The sequence below is a fragment of the Sphaeramia orbicularis genome, chromosome 7 (genome assembly GCF_902148855.1).
Source record: "Sphaeramia orbicularis chromosome 7, fSphaOr1.1, whole genome shotgun sequence".
Taxonomy (NCBI): Eukaryota; Metazoa; Chordata; class Actinopteri; order Kurtiformes; family Apogonidae; genus Sphaeramia; species Sphaeramia orbicularis.
Window position 1 is genome coordinate 1,342,263 of NC_043963.1, and position 15,620 is coordinate 1,357,882.

General features: G+C 42.4%; 1 protein-coding gene across 1 annotated transcript in view; it reads left to right on the plus strand.

Moving 5' to 3' along the window:
* The first annotated feature begins 8,861 nt into the window (after nucleotides 1-8,861).
* The window catches only part of LOC115422238 (myosin-7B-like), a 43,891-nt gene continuing 37,132 nt past the window's right edge, over nucleotides 8,862-15,620 (plus strand). The window contains exons 1-4 of the mRNA XM_030138444.1: nucleotides 8,862-8,881; nucleotides 13,661-13,760; nucleotides 13,979-14,082; nucleotides 14,175-14,318. Of these exons, the coding sequence (XP_029994304.1) occupies nucleotides 13,661-13,760; nucleotides 13,979-14,082; nucleotides 14,175-14,318 (348 nt within the window). The 5' untranslated portion in view covers nucleotides 8,862-8,881. The remainder of the gene's footprint in view (nucleotides 8,882-13,660; nucleotides 13,761-13,978; nucleotides 14,083-14,174; nucleotides 14,319-15,620) is intronic.

Here is a 15,620-nt window from a genome sequence, read left to right on the forward strand (position 1 = left end):
AACATGTAGATGGGCATCTTTATTGATCTAGAGCAGTTTTTAATCAGATTTGGACATGGTCCAAAATTACCCTTTTGGGAGCACATAGTATAGCCTTAACATTTGAACACTGGGGGGCGCTGACACATATTTAAATAAAGGCTCAAAACAATTTCAAAAACCTCAAGAAACAGGTAGATGGGCATCTTTAATTACCTGGAGAACTTTTTAATCAGATTTGGACATGGTCCAAAATTACCCTTTTGGGAGCACATAGTATAGTCTTACCATCTGTTTTTGGAGCATATACTGTAGCCTTACAACTTGAACAACGGGGGGCGCTGACAATGTTTAAATAAAGGCTCAAAACACCTTGAAACACCTGTAGAAAAATGTACATGGGCATCTTTATTTATCTAGAGCAGTTTTTAATCAGATTTGGACATGGTCCAAAATTACCCTTTTTATGGCACATAGTATAGCCTTATCATTTGAACACTGGGGGGCGCTGACACATATTTCAATAAAGGCTCAAAACAGCTTGAATCAGCTCTAGAAACATATAGATGGGTATCTTTATTGATCTAGAGCAGTTTTTAATCAGATTAGGACATGGTCCAAAATTACCCTTTTTTGAGCACATAGTATAGCCTTACCATTTGAAAAATGAGGGGTGCTGAAAATATTTGAATAAAGGCTCAAAACACCTTGAAACACCTCCAGAAACATGTAGATGGGCATTTTTATTGATCTAGAGAACTTTTTATTCTGATTTGAACATGGTCCAGAATTACCCGTTTTGGAGCAAATAGTATAGCCTTACCATTTGACCACTGGGGGTCGCAGATGAATGTTTGGATACAGGCTAAAAACACCTTGAAACACCTCCAAAAACATGTAGATGGGCATTTTTTTTTTATTGATCTAGAGTACTTTTTTAATTAAATTTGAACATGGTCCAAAATTACCCGTTTTGGAGCACATACTAGAATCTTACCATATGAACACTGGGGGGGGGGGGGGGGGGGGGGCAGATGAATGTTTGGATAAAGGCTAAAAACACCTTGAAAAACCTCTAGAAACATGTAGATGGGCATCTTTATTGATCTAGAGCAGTTTTTAATCAGATTTGGACATTGTCCAAAATTACCCTTTTTGGGGCACATACTAGAGCCTTACCATTTGAACAGTCGGGGGCGCAGATGAATGATTGGATACAGGCTAAAAACACCTTGAAACACCTCTAGAAACATGTAGATGGGAATCTTTAATGATGTAGAGCAGTTTTTAATCAGATTTGGACATGGTCCAACATTACCCTTTTTGGAGCACATACTAGAGCCTTACCATTTGAACAGTGGGGGGCGCAGATGAATGTTTGGATAAAGGCTAAAAACACCTTCAAAAATACCTCTAAAACATGTAGATTGGCATCTTTATTGATCTAGAGAAGTTTTTAATCAGATTTGGACATGGTCCAAAATTACCCTTTTTTGAGCACATAGTATAGCCTTACCATTTGAACACTGGGGGGGCGCAGATGAATGTTTGGATACAGGCTAAAAATACCTTGAAACACCTCTAGAAACATGTACATGGAAATCTTTAATGATGTAGAGCAGTTTTTAATCAGATTTGGACATGGTCCAAAATTACCCTTTTTGGAGCACATAGTATAGCCTTACCATCTGAACACTGGGGGGGCGCAGACACATCTTTCAATAAAGGCTCAAAACAGCTTGAATCAGCTCTAGAAACATATAGATGGGTATCTTTATTGATCTAGAGCAGTTTTTAATCAGATTAGGACATGGTCCAAAATTACCCTTTTTTGAGCACATAGTATAGCCTTACCATTTGAAAAATGAGGGGTGCTGAAAATATTTGAATAAAGGCTCAAAACACCTTGAAACACCTCCAGAAACATGTAGATGGGCAATTTTTTATTGATCTAGATTACTTTTTAATGAGATTTGAACATGGTCCAAAATTAACCGTTTTGGGGCACATAGTATAGCCTTACCATTTGAACACTGGGGGGCGCAGATGAATGTTTGAAAAAAGGCTAAAAACACCTTGAAACACCTCCAGAAACATGTAGATGGGCATTTTGTATTGATCTAGAGTACTTTTTAATGAGATTTGGACATGGTCCAAAATTATCCTTTTTGGAGCACATACTATATAGCCTTACCATCTGAACACTGGGGGGCGCTGACACATTTTTCAAAAAAGGCTCAAAACAGCTTGAATCAGCTCTAGAAACATGTAGATGGGCATCTTTATTGATCTAGAGCAGGTTTTAATCAGATTTGGACATGGTCCAAAATGACCCTTTTTGGAGCACATACTAGAACCTTACCATATGAACACTGGGGGGCGCAGATGAATATTTGGATAGAGGCTAAAAACACCTTGAAACACCTCTAGAAACATGTAGATGGGCATCTTTAATGATGTAGAGCAGTTTTAATCAGATTTGGACATGGTCCAAAATTACCCGTTTTGGAGCACATAGTATAGCCTTACCATTTGAACACTGGGGGGCGCTGACACATATTTCAATAAAGGCTCAAAACATCTTGAAACAGCTCTAGAACCATGTAGATGGGCATCTTTAATGATGTAGAACACTTTGTAATCAGATCTCACATGGTCCAAAATTATCCTTTTTTAAGAGAACATACTATAGCTATTCATTTGAACAACGAGGGGAGCTGAAATTATTTGAATAAAGGCTCAAAACACCTTGAAACACCTCCAGAAACATTTAGATGGGCACTTTTTATTGATCTAGAGCACTTTTTAATGAGATTTGAACATGGTCCAAAATTATCCGTTTTGGAGCAATAGTATAGCCTTACCATCTGAACACTGGGGGGCGCTGACACATATTTCAATCAAGGCTCAAAACACCTTGAATCAGCTCTAGAAACATGTAGATGGGCATCTTTATTGATCTAGAGCAGTTTTTAATCAGATTTGGACATGGTCCAGAATTACCCTTTTTGGAGCACATACTATAGCCTTACCATTTGAACAACGGGGGGCGCCGACAAATGTTTGACTAAAGGCTCAAAACAACTTGAAACACCACTAGAAACATGTAGATGGGCATCTTTATTGATCTAGAGCAGTTTTTAATCAGATTTGGACATGGTCCAAAATTACCCTTTTGGGAGCACATAGTATAGCCTTAACATTTGAACACTGGGGGGCGCTGACACATATTTAAATAAAGGCTCAAAACAATTTCAAAAACCTCAAGAAACAGGTAGATGGGCATCTTTAATTACCTGGAGAACTTTTTAATCAGATTTGGACATGGTCCAAAATTACCCTTTTGGGAGCACATAGTATAGTCTTACCATCTGTTTTTGGAGCATATACTGTAGCCTTACAACTTGAACAACGGGGGGCGCTGACAATGTTTAAATAAAGGCTCAAAACACCTTGAAACACCTGTAGAAAAATGTACATGGGCATCTTTATTTATCTAGAGCAGTTTTTAATCAGATTTGGACATGGTCCAAAATTACCCTTTTTTGGGCACATAGTATAGCCTTACCATTTGAACACTGGGGGGCACTGACACATCTTTCAATAAAGGCTCAAAACACCTTGAAACAGCTCGAGAACCATGTAGATGGGAATCTTTAATGATCTAGAGCAGTTTTTGATCAGATTTGGACATGGTCCAAAATGACCCTTTTTGGAGCACATAGTGTAGCCTTAACTTTTGAACACTGGGGGGCGCAGAGGAATGTTTGGATTGAGGCTCAAAACCCCGTGAAACACCTCTAGAAACATGTAGATGGGCATCTTTAATTATCTAGAGTAGTTCTTAATCAGATTTGGACATGTTTCAAAACTACCCTTTTTTGATCACATAATATAGCCTTACCATTTGAACACTGGGGGGCGCTTACAAATATTTCAATAAAGGCTCAAAACACATTGAAACACCTCTAGAAACATGTAGATGGGCATCTTTAACGACCTAGAGCAGTTTTCAATCACATTTGAACATGGTTCAAAATTACCCTTTTTGGAGCACATACTACAGCCTTACCATTTGAACAACGGGGGGTACCGACAAATGTTTGACTAAAGGCTCAAAACAACTTGAAACACCTCTAGAAACATGTAGATGGGCATCTTTAATGATCTAGAGCAGTTTTTAATCAGATTTGGACATGGTCCAAAATTATCCTTTTGGGAGAACATACTATAGCCTTACCATTTCAACACTGGGGGGCGCAGATGAATGTTTGGACAGAGGCTCAAAACACCTTGAAACACCTCTAGAAACATGTAGATATGAATCTTTAATGATCTAGAGGAGTTTTTAATCACATTTGGACATGGTCCAAAATGACCCTTTTTGGAGCACACACTATAGCCTTACCATTTGAACAACGGGGGGCGCCGACAAATTTTGAATAAAGGATCAAAATACCTTGAAAAAACTCTAGAAACATGTAGATGGGCATTTTTATTGATTTAGAGCAGTTTTTAATCAGATTTGGACATGGTCCAAAATTAGTCTTTTCTGAGCACATACCATTTGATAGCCTTACCATAGCCTTACCATTTGAACACTGGGGGGCGCTTACACTTATTTCAATAAGGCTCAAAACACCTTGAAACACCTCTAGAAACATGTAGATGGCCATCTTTAATTATCTGGAGAACTTTTTAATCAGATTTGAACGTGGTCAAAAAATACCCTTTTTGGAGCACATACTATAGCCTTACCACTTGAACACTGGGGGGCGCAGATGAATGTTTGAATAAAGGCTAAAAACACTTTGAAAAAACTCTGGAAACATGTAGATGGGCATCTTTAATGATCTAGAGTACTTTTTAATCGGATTTGAATATGGTCCAAAATTACGCTTTTTGGAGCACATATAGACTTACCATTTGAATACCGGGTGGCGCAGATGAATGTTTGGATAGAGGTTCAAAACACCTTGAAACACCTCCAGAAACATGCAGATGGGCATCTGTAATGATCTCGATTAGTTTCAAATCAGATTTTAACACTCTCGAAAACTTCCCTTTTTGGAGCACACACTATAGCCTTACCATTTGAACACCGGGGGAGGGGGGAGGGGGGAGGGGGGGGGGGGGTTCTGTTTCAGTCCGACAGCAGCAGCAGCAGAAGGACTTTTTAAAGTACTAGCATAAAAAAAAAAAAAAAAAAACCAGCTGAACGTAGTTTAACGTCCAGAACAGTGACCAACCAGCACCAAAGTTCATGTGGACATCTGGAGCCACACCCACTTTCACCTCTGCAAAAAAAGCAGATCATACTTTAATCTGAGCGTGTTGTTTTTCTTCATTCATTCATTCATTTTCTGAACCGCGTTATCATCCAGATCACAGGTGTCAAACATGTGGCCCAGAGGCCAAAACCAGCCCACTACACGGTCCAGTCCGGCCCATGGGATGAATGTGAAATGCAGAAATTACACTGATGATATTAACGATCATGGATGTTAGAAACATTTTAGGTCAATTCAATCTCAGGTGGGTCAGACCAGTAAAACACTATCAGAATAACCTATAAATAATGAAAAGTACACATTTTTCTCTCTGTCGTAGTGTTAAAAAAAAAAGTAAAATTACACAAAAATGTTTACATTTACAGACTAGCCTTTTACAGAAAATGTGAATAACCTGAAATTTCTGAGTAGAAGTCTGTGGAATTCGACCAGTATTCTGTCTCTTACTATATGTTTTGTGTTGTTGTAGATCCACTGTGATCTGTAATTTGCGATGCACATGTATAAATGATAAACTAAGGCATAATATTGTTCAAATTGCAGTGATTTTTCTTAAGAATTTTCAGGTTCATATCTGTTCATGTTGTGTTTAAGTACGGTTCGTAGATGTAAACATTTTCATTATGGAATTTGACTTTTTTCACTCAAAAACAGAAAAAAACTTTGGAGTTGACATCAGTTCTTATCCTTTTTTTTGTATTCTTTTCCTGGTCCGGCCCACTTTAGACCAGATTAGGCTGAATGTGGAACTGAACGAACATGAGTTTGACACCCCTTCTCCAGATGGTCGTGGGGGCGGAGCCTATCCCAGCATCAGAGATGTCCACCATAATTTGGTGACGAGTGGTGCTCTTTTCAGACATTAAACTACATTAAGCTTTTTCTTCTTTTCCTTTTTCCATTTAATGTTTTCAAATGTGCTTTTTCTGTGTTTGGGATGGTGTGCTGTCCGTGGTGCTGAAACAGCATTCCTGTGACAAATTAGGGAAACTGACCTGATCTGTTAGAAGTTCAGAGTCATAATAAGACATGAGATGAAGACGTGTGAAGTAGAAGGTTTAAGAATAAAACACAGTGTTACGCCCCGGCCTAGGGGTTCACCAGGGCGAACATAATATGCTCAACTTTTGTCCCCTCCCAGCTCCCAAGCACACACGTCAGTCAAAAACTAAAATTCACAATATTTATTATCAGTATTTTGTTCACAACTAAGGAAGGGTTAGGGGAGGGAGCAGCTAAAACAACAAACAAAATATCTGTAGAGTTTAAACTAACTGACCTAATCCAAAATAAATGCAAGAAATAAAATACAGAAAACTTACCTATCTAACCAAAACAGGAGAAAAGGTGAAAACAAAAGAGCCGACCTCCCCCACCAGAAAAAGGATCGAATTTACAAAACAAAACTATTTACAAATATATACAATCAAAGTTTTACACAAGCACACGAAGACTGACGGTCACACACACGAACACAGGGTTGGAAGCTGGTAGGAGGCAAGAGCGAGCAAGGACGGAAGTTCCAGGGCCATTTTTAAAGGGCCGGACAATCATGCTCCAGTAAAATAATAACAAAATAACCTGTAAATAATGACAACTCCAGATTTTTGTCTTTGTTTTAGTGCAAAAAAACCCCATTAAATTATGAAAATACTTTTATAAACTATCCAAAAAAAGTATGTGAATAACCTGAACAAAACAGAAATTTCTGAACAAAACTATGTGCAATTTTAACAATATTCTGCTTCAACTTATCATTTATATATGTTCATTGTAGGGATGAAACGATATGAAAATTTCATATCATGGTTATTGTGACCAAAATAATCAATTATCATTATTATCGTGGTATTGTTGAAATTGTGCTCAAAATGTTCAAAAAGTACTAATACGCACACTGAAATAATTTAACCAAGTTGTATTTTGAAAAAAACAACAACAAAATAAAATAAAATAACTGGCACAGTGTACTTTCTCTTTGCAGAAACATTCCAATATTAACCCTTAGTGGTCTGAGTCTATCTTGTCTGTTTTTCAGTCCTTTTGATTTGGCCTTTATATACTATAGAAACAAATGTTCACTATACCCATGTGTGGGATCTTTGTTTTCAGCACAACTTCATCTATATCATCTGCCTATTATTTTTTCACTTTAACCTACTATAAAAACACAAAAGGACAAAAAACACAAAAAACTAGAAGCACTCTGAGAGCGCAGACCTCCACCTAGGCCGATCAGTGGTGGATAGAGGTAAGTAGATAAAATTTGATTTGAAAAATGTATATATTTTATTGCATAAATAACACAAAGATGTTTACCAAACCTTTTCAAAGACTTTAAAAGTGAATATTAGTTCCAAATATTAGGTATAGAAAATAAAAAATTGTAATCAATTAAAACTTTACTCAAATATTTGACATAAAAGCAGATCTTTACATAGGAGTTTTCTCCCCTAAAAGTGCAGTAATTAAACGGTTATCATGATCATTAGAATTTAAACGGTAATACTAACTGTCTGCAATTTTACAGCAGTTTATCGTATTACCGGTAATCGTTACATCCCTAGTTCATTATGGATCAGATCTACAAAGACACTAAACACTGAGGAACAGGAAGAAAAGAGTTCAAACTGGACCGAATTTTCTTTAGACATTTCAGGTTGGTCATATTTGTTCAGGTTATTCACATTTTATTGTCACAGGATAGTTTGTAGATGTAAATATTTTCATAATTTAATGTTATTTTTTTGGACTAAAACAAAGACAAATCTAATGTTGTCATTATTTATAGACATAGTATAATGTTATTTTTTCCCCATCAAACCCAGTAGTAAATCTGCAGTGGTTCTTCTGTGTGGGTTCTTCTGCTGTTCTTATTGGACTGTAGATCAGATTGGTCTGGATGTGGAACCCACACTAACATGAGTTCCACAGCCTGGACTGTGGAATTTATACACTTGGCAAATTCATCCCAGGGGTCGGACTGGAACCTTTGGGGGGACGCATTTGGTCCCTGGCACGCATGTTTGAGACCTCTGCATTGAATTATGAAAATACTTCCTTTCATAAACTATCCAAACAAAAGGATGTGAATAACCTGAAAAAACGGAAATTTCTTTCTGATGCCACGAAACTGGATCCGGCTGGACCTGCTGCGGTTTGGGTTCTGGTTCCAGGTCAGACCCAGGTGGACCTGTTGGTGGTCCAGTGCTGTGTTTGTGGTCTTTTCTGGGGGGTTAGACCAGATGCCAGTGGGTCAGGGTTAGGGGGGTTAGGGGCTCAGAGGTAAATCCAGGTCCATAAATAGACTCTGTGGATGATGGGGGACGGACACAAAGACAAAGACCCCCGCAGTAAAGTACCAGTCCAGTCACTTTCCATAGATAGACCAGGGAGGGGCCGGAGCTGGACAAAGCGCCCATCCCGTCCGGACCGCAGCAGGCCTTTTATGACCGTCCGAGGTGCCGCCGCCCCACCCACCAATGGGCCGCCGCCCCTGCGGTCACATGACTCGCTGACCTTTGGCTGAAGGTTATAAAGTGTCCAGATGCTGCGCTGCCTCCTCTGTTCTCATCCTGTCCACGTCTGCGACGCATCGACTCATCAGCACAGTGAGTACAGACGGGGGTGGGGGTGGGGGGGTCTAAGCCCCACCCCCCACACTCTTCAACATCAGCCTAAACTAACTCAGTCTAATTGGACCTAAAGTGGGCTGGACCAGCAAATAATAGAAATAATAGAAGAAAAACCGATCAATAATGTAAAAGTTTATCTGTGTTTTTGAGGGAAAAAAGTCCAATTCTGTCACGAAAATGTTTACGAAGTGTACCTGAACATAACACGAACAAACTGAACATTAGTAAAAAAAAAAGTGTGTAATTTGAACAATATTCAGCCTTCGTTGATCATTTAAACCAGTGGATCTACAAACACATTTAAGAACAGACAGAACATCGATCCAGTTCCAGACTTTTATGAACACAGTTGGTCCGATTCAGTAGAAAATATGATGGTGTTTTAGGACCACATAAGAAAATAAAAACACTTGTCACTACGAGAATAAAGTCGTTATTTAACGAGAATAAAGCCGTAGTTTTAAAAAAACTCATTATTTAACGAGAGTAAAGTCGTAGTTTAAAAAAAAACTTATTTAACAAAAATAAAGTCGTAGTTTTAACAAAACTCATTATTTAATGAGAATAAAGTCAGTTTAAAAAAAACATTTAACGAGAATAAAGTTATTTAATGAGAATAAGGTAATAGTTTAAAAAAATAATTTAACGAGAAAAAAGTCATTATTTAACGAGAAAAAAGTCATTATTTAACGAGAATAAAGTCATGATTTAATAAGATTAAAGTCGTTATTTAATGAGAATAAAGTCGTACCCACTCATTGAATACTGTAGAACTGTGAACATTTAGTTCTTTCATTTGGGGTTTAGACTCAAAGGCCAAATGCTGAGTCTGTCCTCCATCAACACATCAGCATTAGTCTGAGGACTTTGAAGACAGTTCGCACACATGTGGGTTTGTTGTAAGAACTGAACTGATTTGGAGTAAATTTCCTCTTTTGTTTTGGACAAACTGCTGCAGTGTTGGTCTGTAGGACTATCAGTGGAAACAGCAGAACTACACACAGAGGGTTTGTGTTTCTGAACAAACTGTGAGGATTCGACTGTGAGTTTGAGTCCAACAGAAGGAAAGGAGCTGCTTCACTTGTTGCCTTCGCTGTAAAACCAGAAACTGTTGAATTTTCAAAATATTACAACTTTAATCTCATAAAAGTATGACTTTTTTCTTGTTAATTAATGACTTTATTCTCGTTAAATGCGTTTTTCAAAACTACGACTTTATTCTCGTTAAATAACGACTTTATTCTCGTAGTGACAAGTGTTTATATTTTCTTCCGTGGCCCTAATACGCCGTCATAATAAAAGGACCATCTGGACAGGAAAACACTTCTGGGTCATTTTACTTTTTTTAACTAAAACAAAGAGAAAAATGTGCAGTTTTCATCATTTACAGGTTTTTATAAGAGTACTGGACTGAACTGACCCACAGTGGATGGAAATGGTTCATCTGACACACTCACCTCAGGGGCCAGACCGGACCCTTAGGTGGGTCAGACCGGACCCTTAGGTGAGTCGGACTGGACCCTTAGGTAGGTTGGACTGGACCCTTTGGTGGACTGGGTTTGGTCCCCGGGCCACATGTTTGACACCCCTGGTCTAACTGGTCTGAACGTACGAGCCTGGGATCCGCTCCATTTCCTTCAGAACCATCAGGTCAGGAGGATCCTCCACAGGTCCGGTCCTGGTGGACTGAAGGGTGGGACCACTTTGAAAAGAGTCATGTGACCTGATTTCCAGGAAGTAGAATCCTTATGGTATCAACTGGATCCACTATTTAGAATCAAAGACATTCAAATACAACTCATTAAATAAAGATAAACATAAAGATGGACTGTGTTAACCCTTACAGACCCACAGGTCCACCTTTAACCCTTACAGACCCACAGGTCCACCTTTAACCCTTACAGACCCACAGGTCCACCTTTAACCCTTACAGACCCACAGGTCCACCTTTAACCCTTACAGACCCACAGGTCCCCCTTTAACCCTTACAGACCCACAGGTCCACCTTTAACCCTTACAGACCCACAGGTCCACCTTTAACCCTTACAGACCCACAGGTCCACCTTTAACCCTTACAGACCCACAGGTCCCCCTTTAACCCTTACAGACCCACAGGTCCCCCTTTAACCCTTACAGACCCACAGGTCCACCTTTAACCCTTACAGACCCACAGGTCCCCCTTTAACCCTTACAGACCCACAGGTCCCCCTTTAACCCTTACAGACCCACAGGTCCACCTTTACCCTTACAGACCCAAACTGAGGTTGGACAGATTTGAGGACAAACGTCAAACACAGCTTGGTTTGGACGGTTGTAGTGGGATGAATCCAGTCCATCTGTGGACCTGTTGAAGGGTTAAAGCCACACTCATGTAAAGGTGGTCTGTGTTCTTCAGTCTGGGTTTGACACATCGTTCAGATCCACTCCAAACATCATCACCATCATCAGCAGGGCAAAGACAGTGAGTGGAATCCAACAGAAAACGGTTGGAAATGTTTTCAGTCAAAGCCTGAATTTAGATTTGTCTTTGATCTGTTTGAAGTTTCCTGAAAATCTGCACCTGTCGCATTAAAGGTGTCCTGAACCCACCAGAGGTCAAAGGTCATAGGTCACAGGTCAGGGTGAATGTGACTGAACCCACAGTTCTGTTCAATGATTCAGATGAATTCAGTATTTACACAAACAGGAGATGGACAGGAGACCTGGGGTGGGGGTGGGGGGCTGTGGTGGAGGGGGGGGTCTCTGTTAACAGAGGAGGGGTCTCTGTTAATCCTATGGTGGAGGGGGGGTCTCTGTGGTGGTGGTGGGGGCTGTACCTCTGAGGTATGTGTCAGGGTTCAGATGTGGGGTCTGTGGGGGGGGGGGGGGGGGGGGGGGGGGGGGGGGTTGACATGGTGCTGGTGGGTGGAGGGCGGCAGGGGGGGGGGGGGAAGCTTTGTGGAGGCGTCGGTCTGAGCTGATGTGGCAGCTGTGAGCTCCGTCTGAAACCAGAGGAATGCAGCAGTCAGAGCACCGGCTGCCTCCAGGATGAGATCAGGGTCCGGTTCAGGTCTGACAATAAAAGCCACGACAGATGAAGGATCAGACGGACAATAGAGTCACACAGCAGCTGGGGGGACATGGAGGTCTGGACCAGGTCTAAACCAGGTCTGAAGGACACAGGTCCAAGAGATGGAGGTCTGAACCAGGTCTAAACCAGGTCTGAAGGACACGGGTCCAGGAGATAAAGGTCTAAAGCAGGCCTGAAGGACACGGGTCCAGGAGATGGAGGTCTAAAGCAGGCCTGAAAGACACGGGTCCAGGAGATGGAGGTCTAAAGCAGGCCTGAAAGACACGGGTCCAGGAGATGGAGGTCTAAAGCAGGCCTGAAGGACACGGGTCCAGGAGATAAAGGTCTAAAGCAGGCCTGAAGGACACGGGTCCAGGAGATGGAGGTCTAAAGCAGGCCTGAAAGACACGGGTCCAGGAGATGGAGGTCTAAAGCAGGCCTGAAAGACACGGGTCCAGGAGATGGAGGTCTAAAGCAGGCCTGAAGGACACGGGTCCAGGAGATGAAGGTCTAAAGCAGGCCTGAAAGACACAGGTCCAGGAGATGGAGGTCTAAAGCAGGCCTGAAGGACATGGGTCCAGGAGATGAAGGTCTAAAGCAGGCCTGAAGGACACGGGTCCAGGTTCAGCAGATACTCAAAGGTCTTCTAGACCTGCTGGAGGTTTTGGACACAGGTGTTGGGTCTGAGTTAGTGTCTGCGACAAACACACAAACGTGGATTTATGATTTAGTTCAACGGTCATCCATGAACGCTCATGAACGGTTCCAGTCTGACTGTGTCCCTGTTTCCTCTGAAGGTTCCGTCCTCTTCTTCATCTGCTCTTCTGTTCCTCTGAACTGGTCCTGCTCCTGCTCCAATCAGGTCAGAATCTGACTGGACTGGATCTGGACCGGGTCTGGACCCAGGCTTAAAGACCTGCTCTGGACATGGTCTTACAACCATCCCGGTTGTTCCTTGAAACATGGTCCTTTTGAGGTGGTCCTGATCAGGAACCTTTGACCATGGTGTAGAACCTCAGCAGCTCCACCCACTGGAGGATCCTGTAAAGGTCTATGAGGCCTGGATGATGGGGATGAGGGTCTGAATGTCCAGGATCTGGGACTAGAGGAGTTCAGGGATGTCAGGACGGAACCATAGTACTGTCTGAAGTGGGGGTAGTTCTGTTTGACCACCTGGAGTGTATTTAGAAGACCCCCTCCAGCGGTGGGTCTGGGGGTCCTGATGGATCCTCCAACTCCAAACGAAGCCAGTTCCAGGCCTAGTGGAGGTTCAGATGGTGGATCCCCTCGGCTGGACCTTTAGGACTGGTTTAGGGTTGGTTTAGTTCTGGTTTAGGTCTAGTTTTAGGTCTGGTTTAGGTCTAGTTTTAGGTCTAGTTTTAGGTCTGATTCAGGTCTAGTTTTAGGTCTGGTTTAGGTCTAGTTTTAGGTCTGGTTTCATGCCTGTGTTACATTTCTGATGCCTCATTGTTAAATAAATTCAATTCTAAAACCTGCTCGTCACTGGATGAAAATATAGATTTCTATATGATCAGATCACGCAGATAAAAGCCAAAAACCAGTCGACTTTCTTTACACGTCACTGAAGGTGTTTCTAAATGTTTGAACTTCCTTTTACGTGTATTATCATCTTTCAGTCACATGACCAGTTTGTTGTCTCCAGTGTTTGGTCTCAGTGTGACCGTATGTCTGTGTCTCCTGCTCAGATGTCTCGGTTCTTGGACATGTTGGAGTTTGGAGAGGCGGGCCGCTACCTTCGACTCACCAACCTGGAGCAGCTGGCCGCCAAGGCCCAGGCCTTTGATGGTAACGCTAGTGCTAATGCTAACCCTAACCCAAAGCCCAGGCATTTGATGGACATGCTAATGCTAATGCTAACCCTAACCCAAAGCCCAGGCCTTTGATGGTAATGCTAATGCTGACCTTCATCTGATGAGGTTTAAACTGTTGGATAAATACGATACTGTACAGTTAATGCTAAAAGAACAGGATGAAGGTCACCGTTTCCCATGATGCCATGCCAGGTACGAAGCGTGTGTGGATGCCAGATGAGGTGGAAGCCTACATCGAAGTGGAGATCAGAGAACTGAACGGAGACAAGACCACGGTGGAGACCAAGGACGGACGGGTGGGTTGGACCTGCGTCTTCTGATACTAATCTTCTGATACGGTCCCTGCAGTACTGGAGCAGAAGTTGAGTTTTTGTCTTTGTGGTTTCAGTTTCTGATCGTGAAGGAGGACGACCTGCAGCCCATGAACCCTCCGAAGTTCGACATGATGGAGGACATGGCCATGCTGACGCACCTGAACGAGGCGTCGGTTCTGTTCAACCTGAGGAGGAGATACAGCATGTGGATGATCTACGTGAGCACCTGCACCTGCACCCACACCTATACCTGCACCTACACCCACACCTATACCTGCACCTACACCTACACCCACACCTATACCTGCACCTGCACCTACACCTATACCTGCACCTACACCTACACCCACACCTATACCTACACCCACACCTATACCTGCACCTGCACCTACACCTATACCTGCACCTACACCTACACCTATACCTGCACCTACACCTATACCTGCACCTACACCTACACCTATACCTACACCCACACCTATACCTGCACCTGCACCTACACCTATACCTGCACCTACACCTATACCTGCACCTACACCTACACCCACACCTATACCTGCACCTACACCTACACCCACACCTATACCTGCACCTGCACCTATACCTGCACCTGCACCTACACCCACACCTATACCTGCACCTACACCTATACCTGCACCTGCACCTATACCTGCACCTACACCTGCACCTATACCTGCACCTATACCTGCACCTACACCTACACCTGCACCTGCACTCACACCTGCACCCACACCTATACCTATACCTACACCTACACCTACATCTATACCTACACCTGCACCCACACATATACCTACACCTGCACCTACACCCAGTGGCGCAGAAAGGGTTCCCTGGGGCCCCAAGCAATATATATATATATATATATATATATATATATATGCATAGCACACAACCTGCATGCATTATCTCACTCTGACAGAGACAGACAGGTGAGGGAGGGGCAATTTGGACTCAGGGGGCCCCTTCAGAGAATTTGAGACAGCTAGGTTTACTGCAACTTCTCACTGCTGCTGTGTAGAGAACTTATTCTTTAGACTGTTTGTCAAGTCTGTTGGTCCTTTGGGGGCCCCTGCTGGCTTAGGGGCCCCAAGCAGCTGCCTGCCTTGCCTAATGGCAAGCTGCATCACTGCCTACACTTATACCTGCACCTGCACCCACACCTATACCTGCACCTACACCCACACCTATACCTGCACCCACACCTATACCTGCACCTACACCCACACCTATACCTGCGCCTACACCTATACCTGCACCTGCACCTACACCTGCACCAGCACCTACACCTGCACCTATACCTGCACCTACACCTGCACCTGCACCTATACCTGCACCTATACCTGCACCTCTGTATCTGCACACTATCAATATGTGACGGTTCAGCAGGAGGTGGGCCCACTGGTCCAACAGAGCCAGAACCAAAATGGAAAATACCACTGATTCTGGAGTAAACAGTAAAGAGTAAACAGGTAAACGTAAACAGGTTTGTTTTTCTT